Consider the following 21,524-nt stretch of genomic DNA (forward strand, 5'->3'; position numbering starts at 1 on the left):
TTATTCCTTGGAATCAAATGGTCATGTTACCTGTGTATTTGATGGCTTTTGATGGTTGACATGACTTGGTTCAGTTAATATTGAAGTGAAAGACTTGCACGTTTCTGAATCGTTTCTGTAAAAAGATTTTATTGACCATGAAACGATGATGAAAGTCACTTGAATGGTCATTGTAGTTCAGACTCCACAATTCTTAGAAAATGGATTTTGCAGTATTTCCAGTACTTGTACAGTTTAATCAAGACATTAAAAAATGAAAATATCGAAAAAAAAAAAAAAAAAAAAAGGTTGTACGTATTCGTTATTGGATGAAGTTCTCCAAAAAAAAAATTTCACTCGAGTATATATATATATATATATTTTTTTTTTTTTTTTTTTTACAGCGAAAAAACAGTTTGTCATGATACTAAACAGGGTTGAATTTTTAGGAAGAGAAGCTAGTATTAAGGGGGGGGGGGCTTTAAATTGAGTTATCTCCCTGCGGTGTGTTCAAAAAGTTCCGAGATGTCTACCTGCACTGTCATAAAAACATGTTTTTCTGCTGTAAAAAAAAACTACTCGATCAAATTAAGTGAAATTCTTTTTTCAAAGATCTTCAATTCAAAACGGATATGTACAATATAACTTTTTTTTGATATTTTTGTTTTTAAATGACTTGATTAAACTGTACAAGTGCCGTATTTCCTTCTGCAGGATGACTTGAAGAAGATTGAAAATTATTTTGATTCTAATTAGAGTATACGTTTTTATCCTGATGGATTTGAATGAAAATTGCTAGAAATTTGCACATACTTAAATGTTCTTTGTTATTAAGTATGTGTTGCATAGGATTTTAAGCTAATTAGATGTACAGGGAGGCATTTGTTTTGATTCTTGTACAGAATTCCCCCCATATTACAAAACAAAAAATCTAATGTATGTATGCGTGACAAAACAAAAAATATCATATTCCAAAAATCACATAATTGATGAAATAGTTTTATCTTCTATATATATATATATATGAAAGGCAAATGTGGCACGCGCATTTTTGTATGTCCAAAAAAGGTTTGTTTTTTTGCCAACGGTCCTGGGGTCGTTACTATCACTTAGAAGTGTTTATATACTCCCTAGATAATAATATCTAGGATTTGGGAACGCGCATTGCATCTAGATTTATTTACGTCGATTTTTACAAAATTCTTGCTATTTCGTCTTGTGTTCATTCAGCTTTTTTGTATAAAACCAAAACTAATTCAAAGCTAAGAACTGTTCCCAGCAATCGCACCGGGGGAACATCCAGTAGCAATCAGCTTTGATCAATGTGGGGGCAAACTCCTTATATCAGACAATTGCTATTCAATCTGGGTAATCCCCTTTTTGTAGGGAGCTGGTTTCCCTCCCCCCAACATCTTGGGGGGAAACAACCAGCCAAAGTTGGGTAAACAAACCCAAAAGCTGCCCTGCAGTAAAAAAGTTAAAAAAAAGCTACTTCTATTTGACCTGATTAATGAGGTCAAATAGAAGTAGCAGAGTTAACTTTTATTGCGGGCACGTGTCAATTCTGTTTTTAATACTTAAATAAATTCAAGCATGTTTCAGTTGCTCTTTATTGCTGGCCGAGCAGGTAACGTGTCAGGTTTTTTGCACACTTTATTTTCTACCTTCGCCTCAAGGCTTCGGGTTCGATCCTAACTACTTACCAAAACGCCCAACATGCACACCTCTAAACACCCGGGGAACGCCGGGTACCTCCGCTAGTTATAAATAAAATCATTTTTAAGCACTTACTGATAATTCCTAGATATTACAACATAAATCTAATAATTATTATTGTTATTAAATTATCTTTGTTTCTTTAGATTGTTTTCAAAATGGCGAGCAGATAGCCACTCTTCTGTTACTCTTAAAATTTATTTTATTTTAAAATAAAACTACTTGATCAATGTACATGATTTTTGGAATCTGATATTTTTGTTTTGTCATGGGTGTGCACATTTTTGTTTTATAATATAGGAAGAATTCTGGACAAGAATTAAAGTTTTTGTTTGTTTGAAACTTTGTGCAGATTTTTTTATTAAAAAAAAACAATGGCAAATTTTCAGCGTTATTTTCTTAAATTTGTTAAATTAATGCAATAACAAATTTCACATGAGTCTTGTATCCATCAAGAGAACTGTGATTCGACAGTTTATTTAAAAAGAAGGATTGAAAATACAACTTGCACATATGATACATACATCACTTCTCAACGACCTGACCAACAACACTGCAAAGGGCTTTTTTTGCTCGATCCTATACTGAATGTGAACCCTCACTTTATAGTTAAAAGTTTTTTTGTTTTTTTTTAATTTCCAAGAATTTCTAGGATATTCATGTTTGATTGCACAATATGATAGAATTTCATTTTTATGTTTTTGTTTGTTGAATAGCAGGGGACATTTTTAAGTAATGACGTGGAGTTCATATTGGGGCACATATATAACAATGATAAGGAAGACATACAGTTCTTATATTTCTTGGGGACTCCGTATTAACAGTTCTTAACACAGATTGAATAATAATGACATTTATATATATATTACAACATGACGATTGTGACAATTCTTGGAGTTCATATTAATACCGGACTGGGGAATATATGCAACAACAGTTCTTAACACAGAGGAGGGGAGATACATAATCTTCGAAGGGTTACACAATGTTCATTATAAGATGATAAACACAATTACCTTTTGTTCGTGATGAATGATGACACAAGACAACAGTTACAACATAATGATGACTTCTTTATTCATCTGATCGACCGGTTGATGACGTCAGGAATTCAAATTTGGATCTACATGGTCTAAATGTTGTCCCTTCACTTCCAAGGAATCAACTGACCAACTCTCTTGCTGACTGACTAAAATCCGAACCCAAAATATGGAGAAATGTCCTTTGTCTATGACGTCAGAAGTGTGTTTTCAAACGTGATTAATTTCACGTGGCTTTACATATGTTTGTCCAAACACACTTTGACAAACAAAAGAATCCTTAATTCTAATCTAACCTATTTTAAACATATATATATATATATATATATATAATTTAACTTGCATTGTTCATTCTTTTACTGGCATATTTAAGATTCAGATTTCTAAAAGAATTAACAGTAGACTTAATTTCTAACATTCCATTTCTTAACTTTGCCTACAGGGTTCGATTCTAGGCTTATCCTAATCTCATTTTTACTTATCTAATATTCTTCTTATTTACACGGAGAGGGGACAGCCCTTTTCCATGTAACATGTTGACATGAGTGCAAAAATTTAAATTTTTTTTTTTTTTTTCAAGATTGTCATTGATTGCCAAAGGAGGTATTCGGGCACTGAATGAATTTTTCAACAAATTTCAAGATGATTTCTTACACTTCTCAGAGACTTTAATGCATAAATCATCATTGTTCGGTAAGTTGTTGAAAAAATAATTTTCATAAAAATCAATGAATGGACGGGCATTTATTTTTGACAGCCTCATAATTCTCGTTTCGTTTTATTCTCTTACAACTTTTTATATACTGCCTAGATTATAATGTCCGATTTACAAAACGAGTTCGTCTGAATCTTTTATTATGTTACAAAATTTGCTGTGATTTCATTTTCTCTACTATGGCGTGATGTTTGACCTAGAAAACCACACGTGCACGTTCATTTAACCATCTGTTTTTTTAACCGTTTAATTTCACCCTTCCCCACTTCTCTGCCTGCGTAGCATCATGGTAAGTTGTCAGGCTATTCGTCTCAAGGCTTCAGGTTCGAGCCTACCTCCTTACCAATGTTTTTTTTTCTTTTACACCCAGGCAACACCGAGCACCCCTGCTAGTATTTTATATAAGACAATCTCAGCCAAATAAAATTGCTCAATATACTAGATGGAGCAAATTAAAATTTATAGCTTTTTATATTTAAATTTCATTCAGAAAAATATAATTTTTCAAAACAAAAATTTATTATTTGAACAAAGAATACAATATTCAAATTAATTTCCTTAATCTATGGATTTTCGATGTAGGTTCATCTCGTTGGAGGAAAGTCATCAGCAAAATATCAAATCTGGTTTGAAATAATTTTGTTATTCAGCAGCTACATTAATCTTTTTAATCTCCACGTTAATAGTAAATAGCTACATTAATCTTTTTAAGGGACATAAAGAAAATAAGGGTTGAAACAAAAAAGTTTGAGATTTTCGTATCCAAATAGAATAATAATCCTTGAATAGAATGAGAGAATGTTATTAGGATCCAGATTGGTTGAAGATTTCACCATTGAAGATAAATTTTGATTCTGTTCGATGGAGCATCCAGAGTAACGGGCAATAATCCTTTGGGAATGGAGAATTTTAGATTTCTGCCTCATCTTTTGGTGGTGCAAGATTTGTAGAAAGATTTTCTTTTTTATAAAAAAAAACGCAACATTCCAATTAGCTTAGATAAAATTAAGATAATTGAAATTTAAAATAGGTTAAATCTGTTATTTTAAGCATGGATTTAAAATAAAAATAAAATATACACTTTCAGCCTTCATCGAAAATCTATGGATTAAGGAAATTGTTCAAATAATAAATTATGTTTTGTTTTGTCACGAGACAAAGATGAAATATTCCAAAAATCATGTAATAAGATAAATAGCTTTCAAGAAAATCAAATTTAATTTATTTTGATGGAAGTGAAAAAAGTGTCCATATTATAATCAATAAATTAGTGGTAGGCAACCCTAATGCATGTGGAAACTGTCAAAATAATCACTGATTACCTCCCCTTATGTTCTTTTAAAAAATATAACCTCATCGTTTACTTATTGGTAAGAAACGGCAGATTTTTTTTTTTTTTTTAAATAAAAAGAAAATCTACTTAATCAATTTTTGTGATTTTAAGAATATACAATCTTCATTCCGTGACAATTTGGTGCAACATAAAAATCTGTCTCCATTTTTGTTTATTGCTATAAGTGCCAATCTGAATAAGCACCCAAGGTGTCCCAAAAGAAGCTGACAAATTTGAAACTTGAATTCAACCTAAAGTATCAGTCTACGATAAATATCCTCTCCTCGGTGGTGTAACGACTCCTGATGACTTTAGTAGGGTTACTCTAGATGTTCTGAAAAAATAAAAGAAAATATGAAAAATTAAGGTGGTTATGAATTTTTTTCTATCCATCAACTTTTTTTTTTGTGTGTGTGTGTGTGTGTGAGTGAGTGAGTGAGTGAGCTTGCTTCTTCTTCTTCTCCGGAGTGATTTTTTCATATAAAAAAAGTCACCAAAAGCGTAATTACATAATAAGCAAAAAAGTTAAAGTTCTTTGGTTTCAGAACTTTTGGGATAAGGATTGGTATTTTGGATTGCTTAGATTACTAGTCTCATCTTGGATATTCTTCTCACAATGTTTTGGTCGATGTGCATCTACCGAATTTGGGAACCTGTATAGAATTTCAAACATTATTTAATCCATTCATATAACTTTCATTTCCTCAGATTTATTGCACTTCATTTTCACCCCCTCCCTTGAAAACCCAACATCACTAAACTGTTACAATGTTGTTTATATCATATTACTTGTAACTTTTCTCTTTTCTTTTTTAAACAATAACCAACATGCCTGAGGATGGTCAAAGGTCAATCCGACCGAAATGTTGCACAATTAACACTCAAGATGAGAACAATAGTCCAATCAGTACAAGTAATATAAACAGTCATCGTTCATCTCAAAAATTCAGAATGCTATAATTTTGTCTTTGGTTTGTTTTTGTTTTTTTTTAATTCATTTGTTTTTGGTTTTTATAATTATAAATGTTGTTTTTCCCTGTTATTTTGTAGGTTTGTTTGCACGAAGAATGATGGTCACCTTCAACATGTTATCGTTGAGCGAGGTTGTTAACCTGTTTAACCGATTTAGTGCTGAGATGATGAGCGTTTCTGCTGACAAGGATAAGAATCGAGATGATTCCATCAGTTCCATTGACTCCTCTTTTGACTTGACCACGGCCGACTTGTAAGTTTTTTTTCAACCCCAAAAAACTGAATTTTCAACATCAATCCTTTTGATTATTTTTTTTTATTGAAATCGTTTGAGATGAGTAATTTGTATATTTTTTATTTGTGGATTGTTATCCTCATCTTCGGGGCCCATGGTGCAGTGGATGGAAGCATTGAATCTCTGATTCCAGGTGAGTGTTGTCTGAAGGTAGCGGTTTCAATCCTACCCAAAGCTGGTCATAGGATAAGTTGGCCAAAATGCGGTGAGACGACAACTATTGAAGGTAGAAATTACTGGGGATGCAGTTACGAGACTCAGCATTCCTAACTCGTCGCGGTAATCCACCTGAAGAAGGTCAGAGAATGAGTCGGTCGAAGCATCATGAAACAACAACTATGAAGATGAGGATAAATATATATCAGTCCCCAATAAAATTTCTGGGCATTTCAATACAATCATACAACTATGAAAAAAATTGGTTATAATCAGCTAAAGTACTTCCTAACTTCTGGCATAGCGCCGTTGGAAGCGATGACAACGCGAATCACTGTTGGAAGCGGTGACAACGCGAATCACTGTTGGAAGCGGTGACAAGGAAAATCAGTTCCTTCCTTTTTATTCTTCAGTATTTCTATCATAAAACGATTTATTGAAATATAAAAGGACGTCATTAAAAAGTATACAATAAAAATTAACAAAATTATACAAATAAAAATAACACAATTAGCCTTTTTCGAAAGTCATCTGCAAAATTCGTGTGGCGGCAGAGAATCAAAGCCAACTATTTTGGGAATATTATGTATTGAATACGTTTTTTCTTTATGATGTTTGAAATTTTGTTATTTTTATTTCAATAATTTTATTTCTATGCATTCATAAATATACCCATATATAACAAAGTTGTATTTTGTTTATTAATAAATAGAAAAAAGGGTTTTTAATATGAATATCAGTACACACAAAACGCAAATTTATTAGAGTATAGATTGTGATTTTGTTAATTTTTATTGTATACTTTTCAATAATGTCCCTTTTCTATTTTATTTCAATAAATCGCTTCACAATAGAAATATTAAAGAACAATAAAAGTGAAAAATGATTTGCCTTGTCACCGCTTCTGGTAGCACAACATAATTTATTTTGTTTTGTTTTACACTCCAATATTCTGTTCGATCTCCTTACATTGACCCTAGAAAAATAATAATCGTTTTTTTTTTTCTGTGACAGCTGGCCGCCTCCAGGAACGTACAAATCCCAGAAACAAGCTGAGTATTACATCACACATCAGGTAAAAAATTAATTTCTTAGCTGTAAATACGTATACTTCTGAGATTTCAATCTTTATTCGTTAACCTTTTCTCCTTTTCACTATCAAACATCTTTTTCTAGAACGCAGAAAAACAGAATTTTTGGACTTAAAAATCAGTAACAAAAAAAAAAAAAAACATCTACAAAAAAAATTATTATGCATAATTTTGTGCTACCAGATCAGGCAGCCTGAAGATATCGACTTTCTGACTTAACTACACCAAAGAATGATGTTATTGTTTTTTGGGGTCTTTTTTGCAAAAACTCAATCATGTTTTGCAAAACCAAAAACATTTTTACTACAAAACAACCGAACAACACCATGAATAAATATTCAAAGTTATAAAGAACTTGAAACACTTTCGACAAAATGATTAAACTCGATAAGTGGTGATATGACGTAAAACAAAATGACCAGATCAAACACTACGAATAAATATTCAAAGTTATAAAGAACTTGAAACACTTTCGACAAAATGATTAAACTCGATAAGGGTTGATATGACGTAAAACAAAATGACCAGACCAAACACCATGAATAAATATTCAAAGTTATAAAGAACTTGAAACACTTTCGACAAAATGATTAAACTCGATAAGGGTTGATATGACGTAAAACAAAATGACCAGACCAAACACCATGAATAAATATTCAAAGTTATAAAGAACTTGAAACACTTTCGACAAAATGATTAAACTCGATAAGGGTTGATATGACGTAAAACAAAATGACCAGACCAAACACCATGAATAAATATTCAAAGTTATAAAGAACTTGAAACACTTTCGACAAAATGATTAAACTCGATAAGGGTTGATATGACGTAAAACAAAATGACCAGACCAAACACCATGAATAAATATTCAAAGTTATAAAGAACTTGAAACACTTTCGACAAAATGATTAAACTCGATAAGGGTTGATATGACGTAAAACAAAATGACCAGACCAAACACCATGAATAAATATTCAAAGTTATAAAGAACTTGAAACACTTTCGACAAAATGATTAAACTCGATAAGGGTTGATATGACGTAAAACAAAATGACCAGACCAAACACCATGAATAAATATTCAAAGTTATAAAGAACTTGAAACACTTTCGACAAAATGATTAAACTCGATAAGTGGTGATATGACGTAAAACAAAATGACCAGATCAAACACTACGAATAAATATTCAAAGTTATAAAGAACTTGAAACACTTTCGACAAAATGATTAAACTCGATAAGGGTTGATATGACGTAAAACAAAATGACCAGACCAAACACCATGAATAAATATTCAAAGTTATAAAGAACTTGAAACACTTTCGACAAAATGATTAAACTCGATAAGGGTTGATATGACGTAAAACAAAATGACCAGACCAAACACCATGAATAAATATTCAAAGTTATAAAGAACTTGAAACACTTTCGACAAAATGATTAAACTCGATAAGTGGTGATATGACGTAAAACAAAATGACCAGATCAAACACTACGAATAAATATTCAAAGTTATAAAGAACTTGAAACACTTTCGACAAAATGATTAAACTCGATAAGGGTTGATATGACGTAAAACAAAATGACCAGACCAAACACCATGAATAAATATTCAAAGTTATAAAGAACTTGAAACACTTTCGACAAAATGATTAAACTCGATAAGTGGTGATATGACGTAAAACAAAATGACCAGATCAAACACTACGAATAAATATTCAAAGTTATAAAGAACTTGAAACACTTTCGACAAAATGATTAAACTCGATAAGGGTTGATATGACGTAAAACAAAATGACCAGACCAAACACCATGAATAAATATTCAAAGTTATAAAGAACTTGAAACACTTTCGACAAAATGATTAAACTCGATAAGGGTTGATATGACGTAAAACAAAATGACCAGACCAAACACCATGAATAAATATTCAAAGTTATAAAGAACTTGAAACACTTTCGACAAAATGATTAAACTCGATAAGGGTTGATATGACGTAAAACAAAATGACCAGATCAAACACTACGAATAAATATTCAAAGTTATAAAGAACTTGAAACACTTTCGACAAAATGATTAAACTCGATAAGGGTTGATATGACGTAAAACAAAATGACCAGACCAAACACCATGAATAAATATTCAAAGTTATAAAGAACTTGAAACACTTTCGACAAAATGATTAAACTCGATAAGTGGTGATATGACGTAAAACAAAATGACCAGATCAAACACTACGAATAAATATTCAAAGTTATAAAGAACTTGAAACACTTTCGACAAAATGATTAAACTCGATAAGGGTTGATATGACGTAAAACAAAATGACCAGACCAAACACCATGAATAAATATTCAAAGTTATAAAGAACTTGAAACACTTTCGACAAAATGATTAAACTCGATAAGGGTTGATATGACGTAAAACAAAATGACCAGACCAAACACCATGAATAAATATTCAAAGTTATAAAGAACTTGAAACACTTTCGACAAAATGATTAAACTCGATAAGGGTTGATATGATGTTAAACAAAATGACCAGACCAAACACTATGGATAAATATTCAAAGTTATAAAGAACTTGAAACACTTTCGACAAAAGGATTAAACTCGATAAGGGTTGATATGACGTAAAACAAAATGACCAGACCAAACACCATGAATAAATATTCAAAGTTATAAAGAACTTGAAACACTTTCGACAAAATGATTAAACTCGATAAGGGTTGATATGATGTAAAACAAAATGACCAGACCAAACACTATGGATAAATATTCAAAGTTATAAAGAACTTGAAACACTTTCGACAAAATGATTAAACTCGATAAGGGTTGATATGACGTAAAACAAAATGACCAGACCAAACACCATGAATAAATATTCAAAGTTATAAAGAACTTGAAACACTTTCGACAAAATGATTAAACTCGATAAGGGTTGATATGACGTAAAACAAAATGACCAGACCAAACACCATGAATAAATATTCAAAGTTATAAAGAACTTGAAACACTTTCGACAAAATGATTAAACTCGATAAGGGTTGATATGATGTTAAACAAAATGACCAGACCAAACACTATGGATAAATATTCAAAGTTATAAAGAACTTGAAACACTTTCGACAAAAGGATTAAACTCGATAAGGGTTGATATGACGTAAAACAAAATGACCAGACCAAACACTATGGATAAATATTCAAAGTTATAAAGAACTTGAAACACTTTCGACAAAATGATTAAACTCGATAAGGGTTGATATGACGTTAAACAAAATGACCAGACCAAACACTACGAATAAATATTCAAAGTTATAATGAACTTGAAACACTTTCGACAAAATGATTAAACTCGATAAGGGTTGATATGACGTAAAACAAAATGACCAGACCAAATACCATGAATAAATATTCAAAGTTATAAAGAACTTGAAACACTTTCGACAAAATGATTAAACTCGATAAGGGTTGATATGACGTAAAACAAAATGACCAGACCAAACACCATGAATAAATATTCAAAGCTATAAAGAACTTGAAACACTTTCGACAAAATGATTAAACTCGATAAGGGTTGATATGACGTAAAACAAAATGACCAGACCAAACACTATGGATAAATATTCAAAGTTATAAAGAACTTGAAACACTTTCGACAAAATGATTAAACTCGATAAGGGTTGATATGACGTAAAACAAAATGACCAGACCAAATACCATGAATAAATATTCAAAGTTATAAAGAACTTGAAACACTTTCGACAAAATGATTAAACTCGATAAGGGTTGATATGACGTAAAACAAAATGACCAGACCAAATACCATGAATAAATATTCAAAGTTATAAAGAACTTGAAACACTTTCGACAAAATGATTAAACTCGATAAGGGTTGATATGACGTAAAACAAAATGACCAGACCAAATACCATGAATAAATATTCAAAGTTATAAAGAACTTGAAACACTTTCGACAAAATGATTAAACTCGATAAGGGTTGATATGACGTAAAACAAAATGACCAGACCAAACACCATGAATAAATATTCAAAGTTATAAAGAACTTGAAACACTTTCGACAAAATGATTAAACTCGATAAGGGTTGATATGACGTAAAACAAAATGACCAGACCAAATACCATGAATAAATATTCAAAGTTATAAAGAACTTGAAACACTTTCGACAAAATGATTAAACTCGATAAGGGTTGATATGACATAAAACAAAATGACCAGACCAAACACCATGGATAAATATTCAAAGTTATAAAGAACTTGAAACACTTTCGACAAAATGATTAAACTCGATAAGGGTTGATATGACGTAAAACAAAATGACCAGACCAAACACTATGGATAAATATTCAAAGTTATAAAGAACTTGAAACACTTTCGACAAAATGATTAAACTCGATAAGGGTTGATATGACGTAAAACAAAATGACCAGACCAAATACCATGAATAAATATTCAAAGTTATAAAGAACTTGAAACACTTTCGACAAAATGATTAAACTCGATAAGGGTTGATATGACATAAAACAAAATGACCAGACCAAACACCATGAATAAATATTCAAAGTTATAAAGAAATTGAAACACTATCGACAAAATGATTAAACTCGATAAGGGTTGATATGACGTTAAACAAAATGACCAGACCAAACACTATGGATAAATATTCAAAGTTATAAAGAACTTGAAACACTTTCGACAAAATGATTAAACTCGATAAGGGTTGATATGATGTAAAACAAAATGACCAGACCAAACACTATGGATAAATATTCAAAGTTATAAAGAACTTGAAACACTTTCGACAAAAGGATTAAACTCGATAAGGGTTGATATGACGTAAAACAAAATGACCAGACCAAACACCATGAATAAATATTCAAAGTTATAAAGAACTTGAAACACTTTCGACAAAATGATTAAACTCGATAAGGGTTGATATGACGTAAAACAAAATGACCAGACCAAACACCATGAATAAATATTCAAAGTTATAAAGAACTTGAAACACTTTCGACAAAATGATTAAACTCGATAAGGGTTGATATGACGTAAAACAAAATGACCAGACCAAACACCATGAATAAATATTCAAAGTTGAAACACTATCGACAAAATGATTAAACTCGATAAGGGTTGATATGACGTAAAACAAAATGACCAGACCAAACACCATGAATAAATATTCAAAGTTATAAAGAACTTGAAACACTTTCGACAAAATGATTAAACTCGATAAGGGTTGATATGACGTAAAACAAAATGACCAGACCAAATACCATGAATAAATATTCAAAGTTATAAAGAACTTGAAACACTTTCGACAAAATGATTAAACTCGATAAGGGTTGATATGACATAAAACAAAATGACCAGACCAAACACTATGGATAAATATTCAAAGTTATAAAGAACTTGAAACACTATCGACAAAATGATTAAACTCGATAAGGGTTGATATGACGTAAAACAAAATGACCAGACCAAACACCATGAATAAATATTCAAAGTTATAAAGAACTTGAAACACTTTCGACAAAATGATTAAACTCGATAAGGGTTGATATGATGTAAAACAAAATGACCAGACCAAACACTATGGATAAATATTCAAAGTTATAAAGAACTTGAAACACTTTCGACAAAAGGATTAAACTCGATAAGGGTTGATATGACGTTAAACAAAATGACCAGACCAAACACTACGAATAAATATTCAAAGTTATAAAGAACTTGAAACACTTTCGACAAAATGATTAAACTCGATAAGGGTTGATATGACGTAAAACAAAATGACCAGACCAAACACTATGGATAAATATTCAAAGTTATAAAGAACTTGAAACACTTTCGACAAAATGATTAAACTCGATAAGGGTTGATATGACGTTAAACAAAATGACCAGACCAAACACTACGAATAAATATTCAAAGTTATAAAGAACTTGAAACACTTTCGACAAAATGATTAAACTCGATAAGGGTTGATATGACGTAAAACAAAATGACCAGACCAAACACTATGGATAAATATTCAAAGTTATAAAGAACTTGAAACACTTTCGACAAAATGATTAAACTCGATAAGGGTTGATATGACGTAAAACAAAATGACCAGACCAAACACCATGAATAAATATTCAAAGTTATAAAGAACTTGAAACACTTTCGACAAAATGATTAAACTCGATAAGGGTTGATATGACGTAAAACAAAATGACCAGACCAAACACCATGAATAAATATTCAAAGTTATAAAGAACTTGAAACACTTTCGACAAAATGATTAAACTCGATAAGGGTTGATATGACGTAAAACAAAATGACCAGACCAAACACCATGAATAAATATTCAAAGTTGAAACACTTTCGACAAAATGATTAAACTCGATAAGGGTTGATATGATGTAAAACAAAATGACCAGACCAAACACTATGGATAAATATTCAAAGTTATAAAGAACTTGAAACACTTTCGACAAAAGGATTAAACTCGATAAGGGTTGATATGACGTAAAACAAAATGACCAGACCAAACACCATGAATAAATATTCAAAGTTATAAAGAACTTGAAACACTTTCGACAAAATGATTAAACTCGATAAGGGTTGATATGACGTAAAACAAAATGACCAGACCAAACACCATGAATAAATATTCAAAGTTATAAAGAACTTGAAACACTTTCGACAAAATGATTAAACTCGATAAGGGTTGATATGACGTAAAACAAAATGACCAGACCAAACACCATGAATAAATATTCAAAGTTGAAACACTTTCGACAAAATGATTAAACTCGATAAGGGTTGATATGATGTAAAACAAAATGACCAGACCAAACACTATGGATAAATATTCAAAGTTATAAAGAACTTGAAACACTTTCGACAAAAGGATTAAACTCGATAAGGGTTGATATGACGTAAAACAAAATGACCAGACCAAACACCATGAATAAATATTCAAAGTTATAAAGAACTTGAAACACTTTCGACAAAATGATTAAACTCGATAAGTGGTGATATGACGTAAAACAAAATGACCAGATCAAACACTACGAATAAATATTCAAAGTTATAAAGAACTTGAAACACTTTCGACAAAAGGATTAAACTCGATAAGGGTTGATATGATGTAAAACAAAATGACCAGACCAAACACCATGAATAAATATTCAAAGTTATAAAGAACTTGAAACACTTTCGACAAAAGGATTAAACTCGATAAGGGTTGATATGACGTAAAACAAAATGACCAGACCAAACACCATGAATAAATATTCAAAGTTATAAAGAACTTGAAACACTTTCGACAAAATGATTAAACTCGATAAGTGGTGATATGACGTAAAACAAAATGACCAGATCAAACACTACGAATAAATATTCAAAGTTATAAAGAACTTGAAACACTTTCGACAAAATGATTAAACTCGATAAGGGTTGATATGACATAAAACAAAATGACCAGACCAAACACTATGGATAAATATTCAAAGTTATAAAGAACTTGAAACACTTTCGACAAAAGGATTAAACTCGATAAGGGTTGATATGACGTAAAACAAAATGACCAGACCAAACACCATGAATAAATATTCAAAGTTATAAAGAACTTGAAACACTTTCGACAAAATGATTAAACTCGATAAGGGTTGATATGACATAAAACAAAATGACCAGACCAAACACTATGGATAAATATTCAAAGTTATAAAGAACTTGAAACACTATCGACAAAATGATTAAACTCGATAAGGGTTGATATGACATAAAACAAAATGACCAGACCAAACACTATGGATAAATATTCAAAGTTATAAAGAACTTGAAACACTATCGACAAAATGATTAAACTCGATAAGGGTTGATATGACGTAAAACAAAATGACCAGACCAAACACCATGAATAAATATTCAAAGTTATAAAGAACTTGAAACACTTTCGACAAAATGATTAAACTCGATAAGGGTTGATATGATGTAAAACAAAATGACCAGACCAAACACTATGGATAAATATTCAAAGTTATAAAGAACTTGAAACACTTTCGACAAAAGGATTAAACTCGATAAGGGTTGATATGACGTTAAACAAAATGACCAGACCAAACACTACGAATAAATATTCAAAGTTATAAAGAACTTGAAACACTTTCGACAAAATGATTAAACTCGATAAGGGTTGATATGACGTAAAACAAAATGACCAGACCAAACACTATGGATAAATATTCAAAGTTATAAAGAACTTGAAACACTTTCGACAAAATGATTAAACTCGATAAGGGTTGATATGACGTTAAACAAAATGACCAGACCAAACACTACGAATAAATATTCAAAGTTATAAAGAACTTGAAACACTTTCGACAAAATGATTAAACTCGATAAGGGTTGATATGACGTAAAACAAAATGACCAGACCAAACACTATGGATAAATATTCAAAGTTATAAAGAACTTGAAACACTTTCGACAAAATGATTAAACTCGATAAGGGTTGATATGACGTAAAACAAAATGACCAGACCAAACACCATGAATAAATATTCAAAGTTATAAAGAACTTGAAACACTTTCGACAAAATGATTAAACTCGATAAGGGTTGATATGACGTAAAACAAAATGACCAGACCAAACACCATGAATAAATATTCAAAGTTATAAAGAACTTGAAACACTTTCGACAAAATGATTAAACTCGATAAGGGTTGATATGACGTAAAACAAAATGACCAGACCAAACACCATGAATAAATATTCAAAGTTGAAACACTTTCGACAAAATGATTAAACTCGATAAGGGTTGATATGATGTAAAACAAAATGACCAGACCAAACACTATGGATAAATATTCAAAGTTATAAAGAACTTGAAACACTTTCGACAAAAGGATTAAACTCGATAAGGGTTGATATGACGTAAAACAAAATGACCAGACCAAACACCATGAATAAATATTCAAAGTTATAAAGAACTTGAAACACTTTCGACAAAATGATTAAACTCGATAAGGGTTGATATGACGTAAAACAAAATGACCAGACCAAACACCATGAATAAATATTCAAAGTTGAAACACTTTCGACAAAATGATTAAACTCGATAAGGGTTGATATGATGTAAAACAAAATGACCAGACCAAACACTATGGATAAATATTCAAAGTTATAAAGAACTTGAAACACTTTCGACAAAAGGATTAAACTCGATAAGGGTTGATATGACGTAAAACAAAATGACCAGACCAAACACCATGAATAAATATTCAAAGTTATAAAGAACTTGAAACACTTTCGACAAAATGATTAAACTCGATAAGTGGTGATATGACGTAAAACAAAATGACCAGATCAAACACTACGAATAAATATTCAAAGTTATAAAGAACTTGAAACACTTTCGACAAAATGATTAAACTCGATAAGGGTTGATATGACATAAAACAAAATGACCAGACCAAACACTATGGATAAATATTCAAAGTTATAAAGAACTTGAAACACTTTCGACAAAAGGATTAAACTCGATAAGGGTTGATATGACGTAAAACAAAATGACCAGACCAAACACCATGAATAAATATTCAAAGTTATAAAGAACTTGAAACACTTTCGACAAAATGATTAAACTCGATAAGGGTTGATATGACATAAAACAAAATGACCAGACCAAACACTATGGATAAATATTCAAAGTTATAAAGAACTTGAAACACTATCGACAAAATGATTAAACTCGATAAGGGTTGATATGACGTAAAACAAAATGACCAGACTAAACACTATGGATAAATATTCAAAGTTATAAAGAACGTTAAACACTATCGACAAAATGATTAAACTCGATAAGGGTTGATATGATGTAAAACAAAATGACCAGACCAAACACTACGAATAAATATTCAAAGTTATAAAGAACTTGAAACACTTTCGACAAAATGATTAAACTCGATAAGGGTTGATATGACGTAAAACAAAATGACCAACCAAACACCATGAATAAATATTCAAAGTTATAAAGAACGTTAAACACTATCGACAAAATGATTAAACTCGATAAGGGTTGATATGATGTAAAACAAAATGACCAGACCAAACACTACGAATAAATATTCAAAGTTATAAAGAACTTGAAACACTTTCGACAAAATGATTAAACTCGATAAGGGTTGATATGACGTAAAACAAAATGACCAGACTAAACACTATGGATAAATATTCAAAGTTATAAAGAACTTGAAACACTTTCGACAAAATGATTAAACTCGATAAGGGTTGATATGACGTAAAACAAAATGACCAGACCAAACACTATGGATAAATATTCAAAGTTATAAAGAACTTGAAACACTTTCGACAAAATGATTAAACTCGATAAGGGTTGATATGACGTAAAACAAAATGACCAGATCAAACACTACGAATAAATATTCAAAGTTATAAAGAACTTGAAACACTTTCGACAAAATGATTAAACTCGATAAGGGTTGATATGACGTAAAACAAAATGACCAGACCAAACACTATGAATAAATATTCAAAGTTATAAAGAACTTGAAACACTTTCGACAAAATGATTAAACTCGATAAGGGTTGATATGACGTAAAACAAAATGACCAGACCAAACACTATGAATAAATATTCAAAGTTATAAAGAACTTGAAACACTTTCGACAAAATGATTAAACTCGATAAGGGTTGATATGACGTAAAACAAAATGACCAGACCAAACACTATGAATAAATATTCAAAGTTATAAAGAACTTGAAACACTTTCGACAAAATGATTAAACTCGATAAGGGTTGATATGACGTAAAACAAAATGACCAGACCAAACACTATGAATAAATATTCAAAGTTATAAAGAACTTGAAACACTTTCGACAAAATGATTAAACTCGATAAGGGTTGATATGACGTAAAACAAAATGACCAGACCAAACACTATGAATAAATATTCAAAGTTATAAAGAACTTGAAACACTTTCGACAAAATGATTAAACTCGATAAGGGTTGATATGACGTAAAACAAAATGACCAGACCAAACACTATGAATAAATATTCAAAGTTATAAAGAACTTGAAACACTTTCGACAAAATGATTAAACTCGATAAGGGTTGATATGACGTAAAACAAAATGACCAGACCAAACACTATGAATAAATATTCAAAGTTATAAAGAACTTGAAACACTTTCGACAAAATGATTAAACTCGATAAGGGTTGATATGACGTAAAACAAAATGACCAGACCAAACACTATGAATAAATATTCAAAGTTATAAAGAACTTGAAACACTTTCGACAAAATGATTAAACTCGATAAGGGTTGATATGACGTAAAACAAAATGACCAGACCAAACACTATGAATAAATATTCAAAGTTATAAAGAACTTGAAACACTTTCGACAAAATGATTAAACTCGATAAGGGTTGATATGACGTAAAACAAAATGACCAGACCAAACACTATGAATAAATATTCAAAGTTATAAAGAACTTGAAACACTTTCGACAAAATGATTAAACTCGATAAGGGTTGATATGACGTAAAACAAAATGACCAGACCAAACACTATGAATAAATATTCAAAGTTATAAAGAACTTGAAACACTTTCGACAAAATGATTAAACTCGATAAGGGTTGATATGACGTAAAACAAAATGACCAGACCAAACACTATGAATAAATATTCAAAGTTATAAAGAACTTGAAACACTTTCGACAAAATGATTAAACTCGATAAGGGTTGATATGACGTAAAACAAAATGACCAGACCAAACACCATGAATAAATATTCAAAGTTATAAAGAACTTGAAACACTTTCGACAAAATGATTAAACTCGATAAGGGTTGATATGACGTTAAACAAAATGACCAGACCAAACACTATGAATAAATATTCAAAGTTATAAAGAACTTGAAACACTTTCGACAAAATGATTAAACTCGATAAGGGTTGATATGATGTAAAACAAAATGACCAGACCAAACACTACGAATAAATATTCAAAGTTATAAAGAACTTGAAACACTTTCGACAAAATGATTAAACTCGATAAGGGTTGATATGACGTAAAACAAAATGACCAGACCAAACACCATGAATAAATATTCAAAGTTATAAAGAACTTGAAACACTTTCGACAAAATGATTAAACTCGATAAGGGTTGATATGACGTTAAACAAAATGACCAGACCAAACACTATGAATAAATATTCAAAGTTATAAAGAACTTGAAACACTTTCGACAAAATGATTAAACTCGATAAGGGTTGATATGATGTAAAACAAAATGACCAGACCAAACACTACGAATAAATATTCAAAGTTATAAAGAACTTGAAACACTTTCGACAAAATGATTAAACTCGATAAGGGTTGATATGATGTAAAACAAAATGACCAGACCAAACACTACGAATAAATATTCAAAGTTATAAAGAACTTGAAACACTTTCGACAAAATGATTAAACTCGATAAGGGTTGATATGATGTAAAACAAAATGACCAGACCAAACACTACGAATAAATATTCAAAGTTATAAAGAACTTGAAACACTTTCGACAAAATGATTAAACTCGATAAGGGTTGATATGACGTAAAACAAAATGACCAGACCAAATACCATGAATAAATATTCAAAGTTATAAAGAACTTGAAACACTTTCGACAAAATGATTAAACTCGATAAGGGTTGATATGACATAAAACAAAATGACCAGACCAAACACTATGGATAAATATTCAAAGTTATAAAGAACTTGAAACACTATCGACAAAATGATTAAACTCGATAAGGGTTGATATGACGTAAAACAAAATGACCAGACCAAACACCATGAATAAATATTCAAAGTTATAAAGAACTTGAAACACTTTCGACAAAATGATTAAACTCGATAAGGGTTGATATGACGTAAAACAAAATGACCAGACTAAACACTATGGATAAATATTCAAAGTTATAAAGAACTTGAAACACTTTCGACAAAATGATTAAACTCGATAAGGGTTGATATGACGTAAAACAAAATGACCAGACCAAACACTATGAATAAATATTCAAAGTTAGAAAGAACTTGAAACACTTTCGAAAAAATGATTAAACTCGATAAGGGTTGATATGACGTTAAACAAAATGACCAGACCAAACACCATGAATAAATATTCAAAGTTATAAAGAACTTGAAACACTTTCGACAAAATGATTAAACTCGATAAGGGTTGATATGACGTAAAACAAAATGACCAGACCAAACACCATGAATAAATATTCAAAGTTATAAAGAACTTGAAACACTTTCGACAAAAGGATTAAACTCGATAAGGGTTGATATGACGTAAAACAAAATGACCAGACCAAACACCATGAATAAATATTCAAAGTTATAAAGAACTTGAAACACTTTCGACAAAATGATTAAACTCGATAAGGGTTGATATGACGTTAAACAAAATGACCAGACTAAACACTATGGATAAATATTCAAAGTTATAAAGAACTTGAAACACTTTCGACAAAATGATTAAACTCGATAAGGGTTGATATGACGTAAAACAAAATGACCAGACCAAACACTATGAATAAATATTCAAAGTTATAAAGAACTTGAAACACTTTCGACAAAATGATTAAACTCGATAAGGGTTGATATGACGTAAAACAAAATGACCAGACCAAACACTATGAATAAATATTTATGAGATTGGAGAAGCCAAGAGCAATGCAGAAAACCGTGAAAGTGAAATAAAAAACAAACAAATTAGGTCATATTCAGACGACGATAAACAAGTATTTATATTAAAAATATAAAAAAATATACGAAATCTGGACAAATTAAAATATATTTTACGCCCAGCCGGATGCCCCCCCATCCCACCTCGCTATTCAAACATGTATGTTGCATGATCTCTCTATGAATCAATCAGTTTAATGTCTGTTTTACATGCTGGCATGTCTTTGCTAGCTTTTAGAAACTGACTTCTAAACTAACTTATCTCTGGCCAGGCTTTTATTTATCCTTCTTTCTCTTAAGTCCATTCTTATGATGCTCCCTCACATCTTCCTTGTCTAATTAGTGTGAAATGACCCTGTTACCTCAACTGTTCTACATCTGTAAGAACTCTCATCCATTCTTTCAACATGGTCATATCACCAAAGTTTGCTCTTATGCATACATC

The 21,524-nt window shown here is 30.7% G+C and overlaps 1 protein-coding gene across 2 annotated transcripts in view; it reads left to right on the top strand.

Moving 5' to 3' along the window:
- The window catches only part of LOC145254742 (anaphase-promoting complex subunit 5-like), a 66,291-nt gene that overhangs the window by 8,914 nt on the left and 35,853 nt on the right, over positions 1-21,524 (top strand). For both annotated transcript variants that reach the window (XM_080113481.1, XM_080113480.1), the window contains 3 exons: positions 3,316-3,428; positions 5,834-6,008; positions 7,221-7,281. In XM_080113481.1, the coding sequence (XP_079969607.1) occupies positions 3,316-3,428; positions 5,834-6,008; positions 7,221-7,281 (349 nt within the window). The remainder of the gene's footprint in view (positions 1-3,315; positions 3,429-5,833; positions 6,009-7,220; positions 7,282-21,524) is intronic.

The sequence above is a fragment of the Euprymna scolopes genome, chromosome 30 (assembly GCF_053919585.1).
Source record: "Euprymna scolopes isolate OS-2025 chromosome 30, ASM5391958v1, whole genome shotgun sequence".
Taxonomy (NCBI): domain Eukaryota; kingdom Metazoa; phylum Mollusca; class Cephalopoda; order Sepiida; family Sepiolidae; genus Euprymna; species Euprymna scolopes.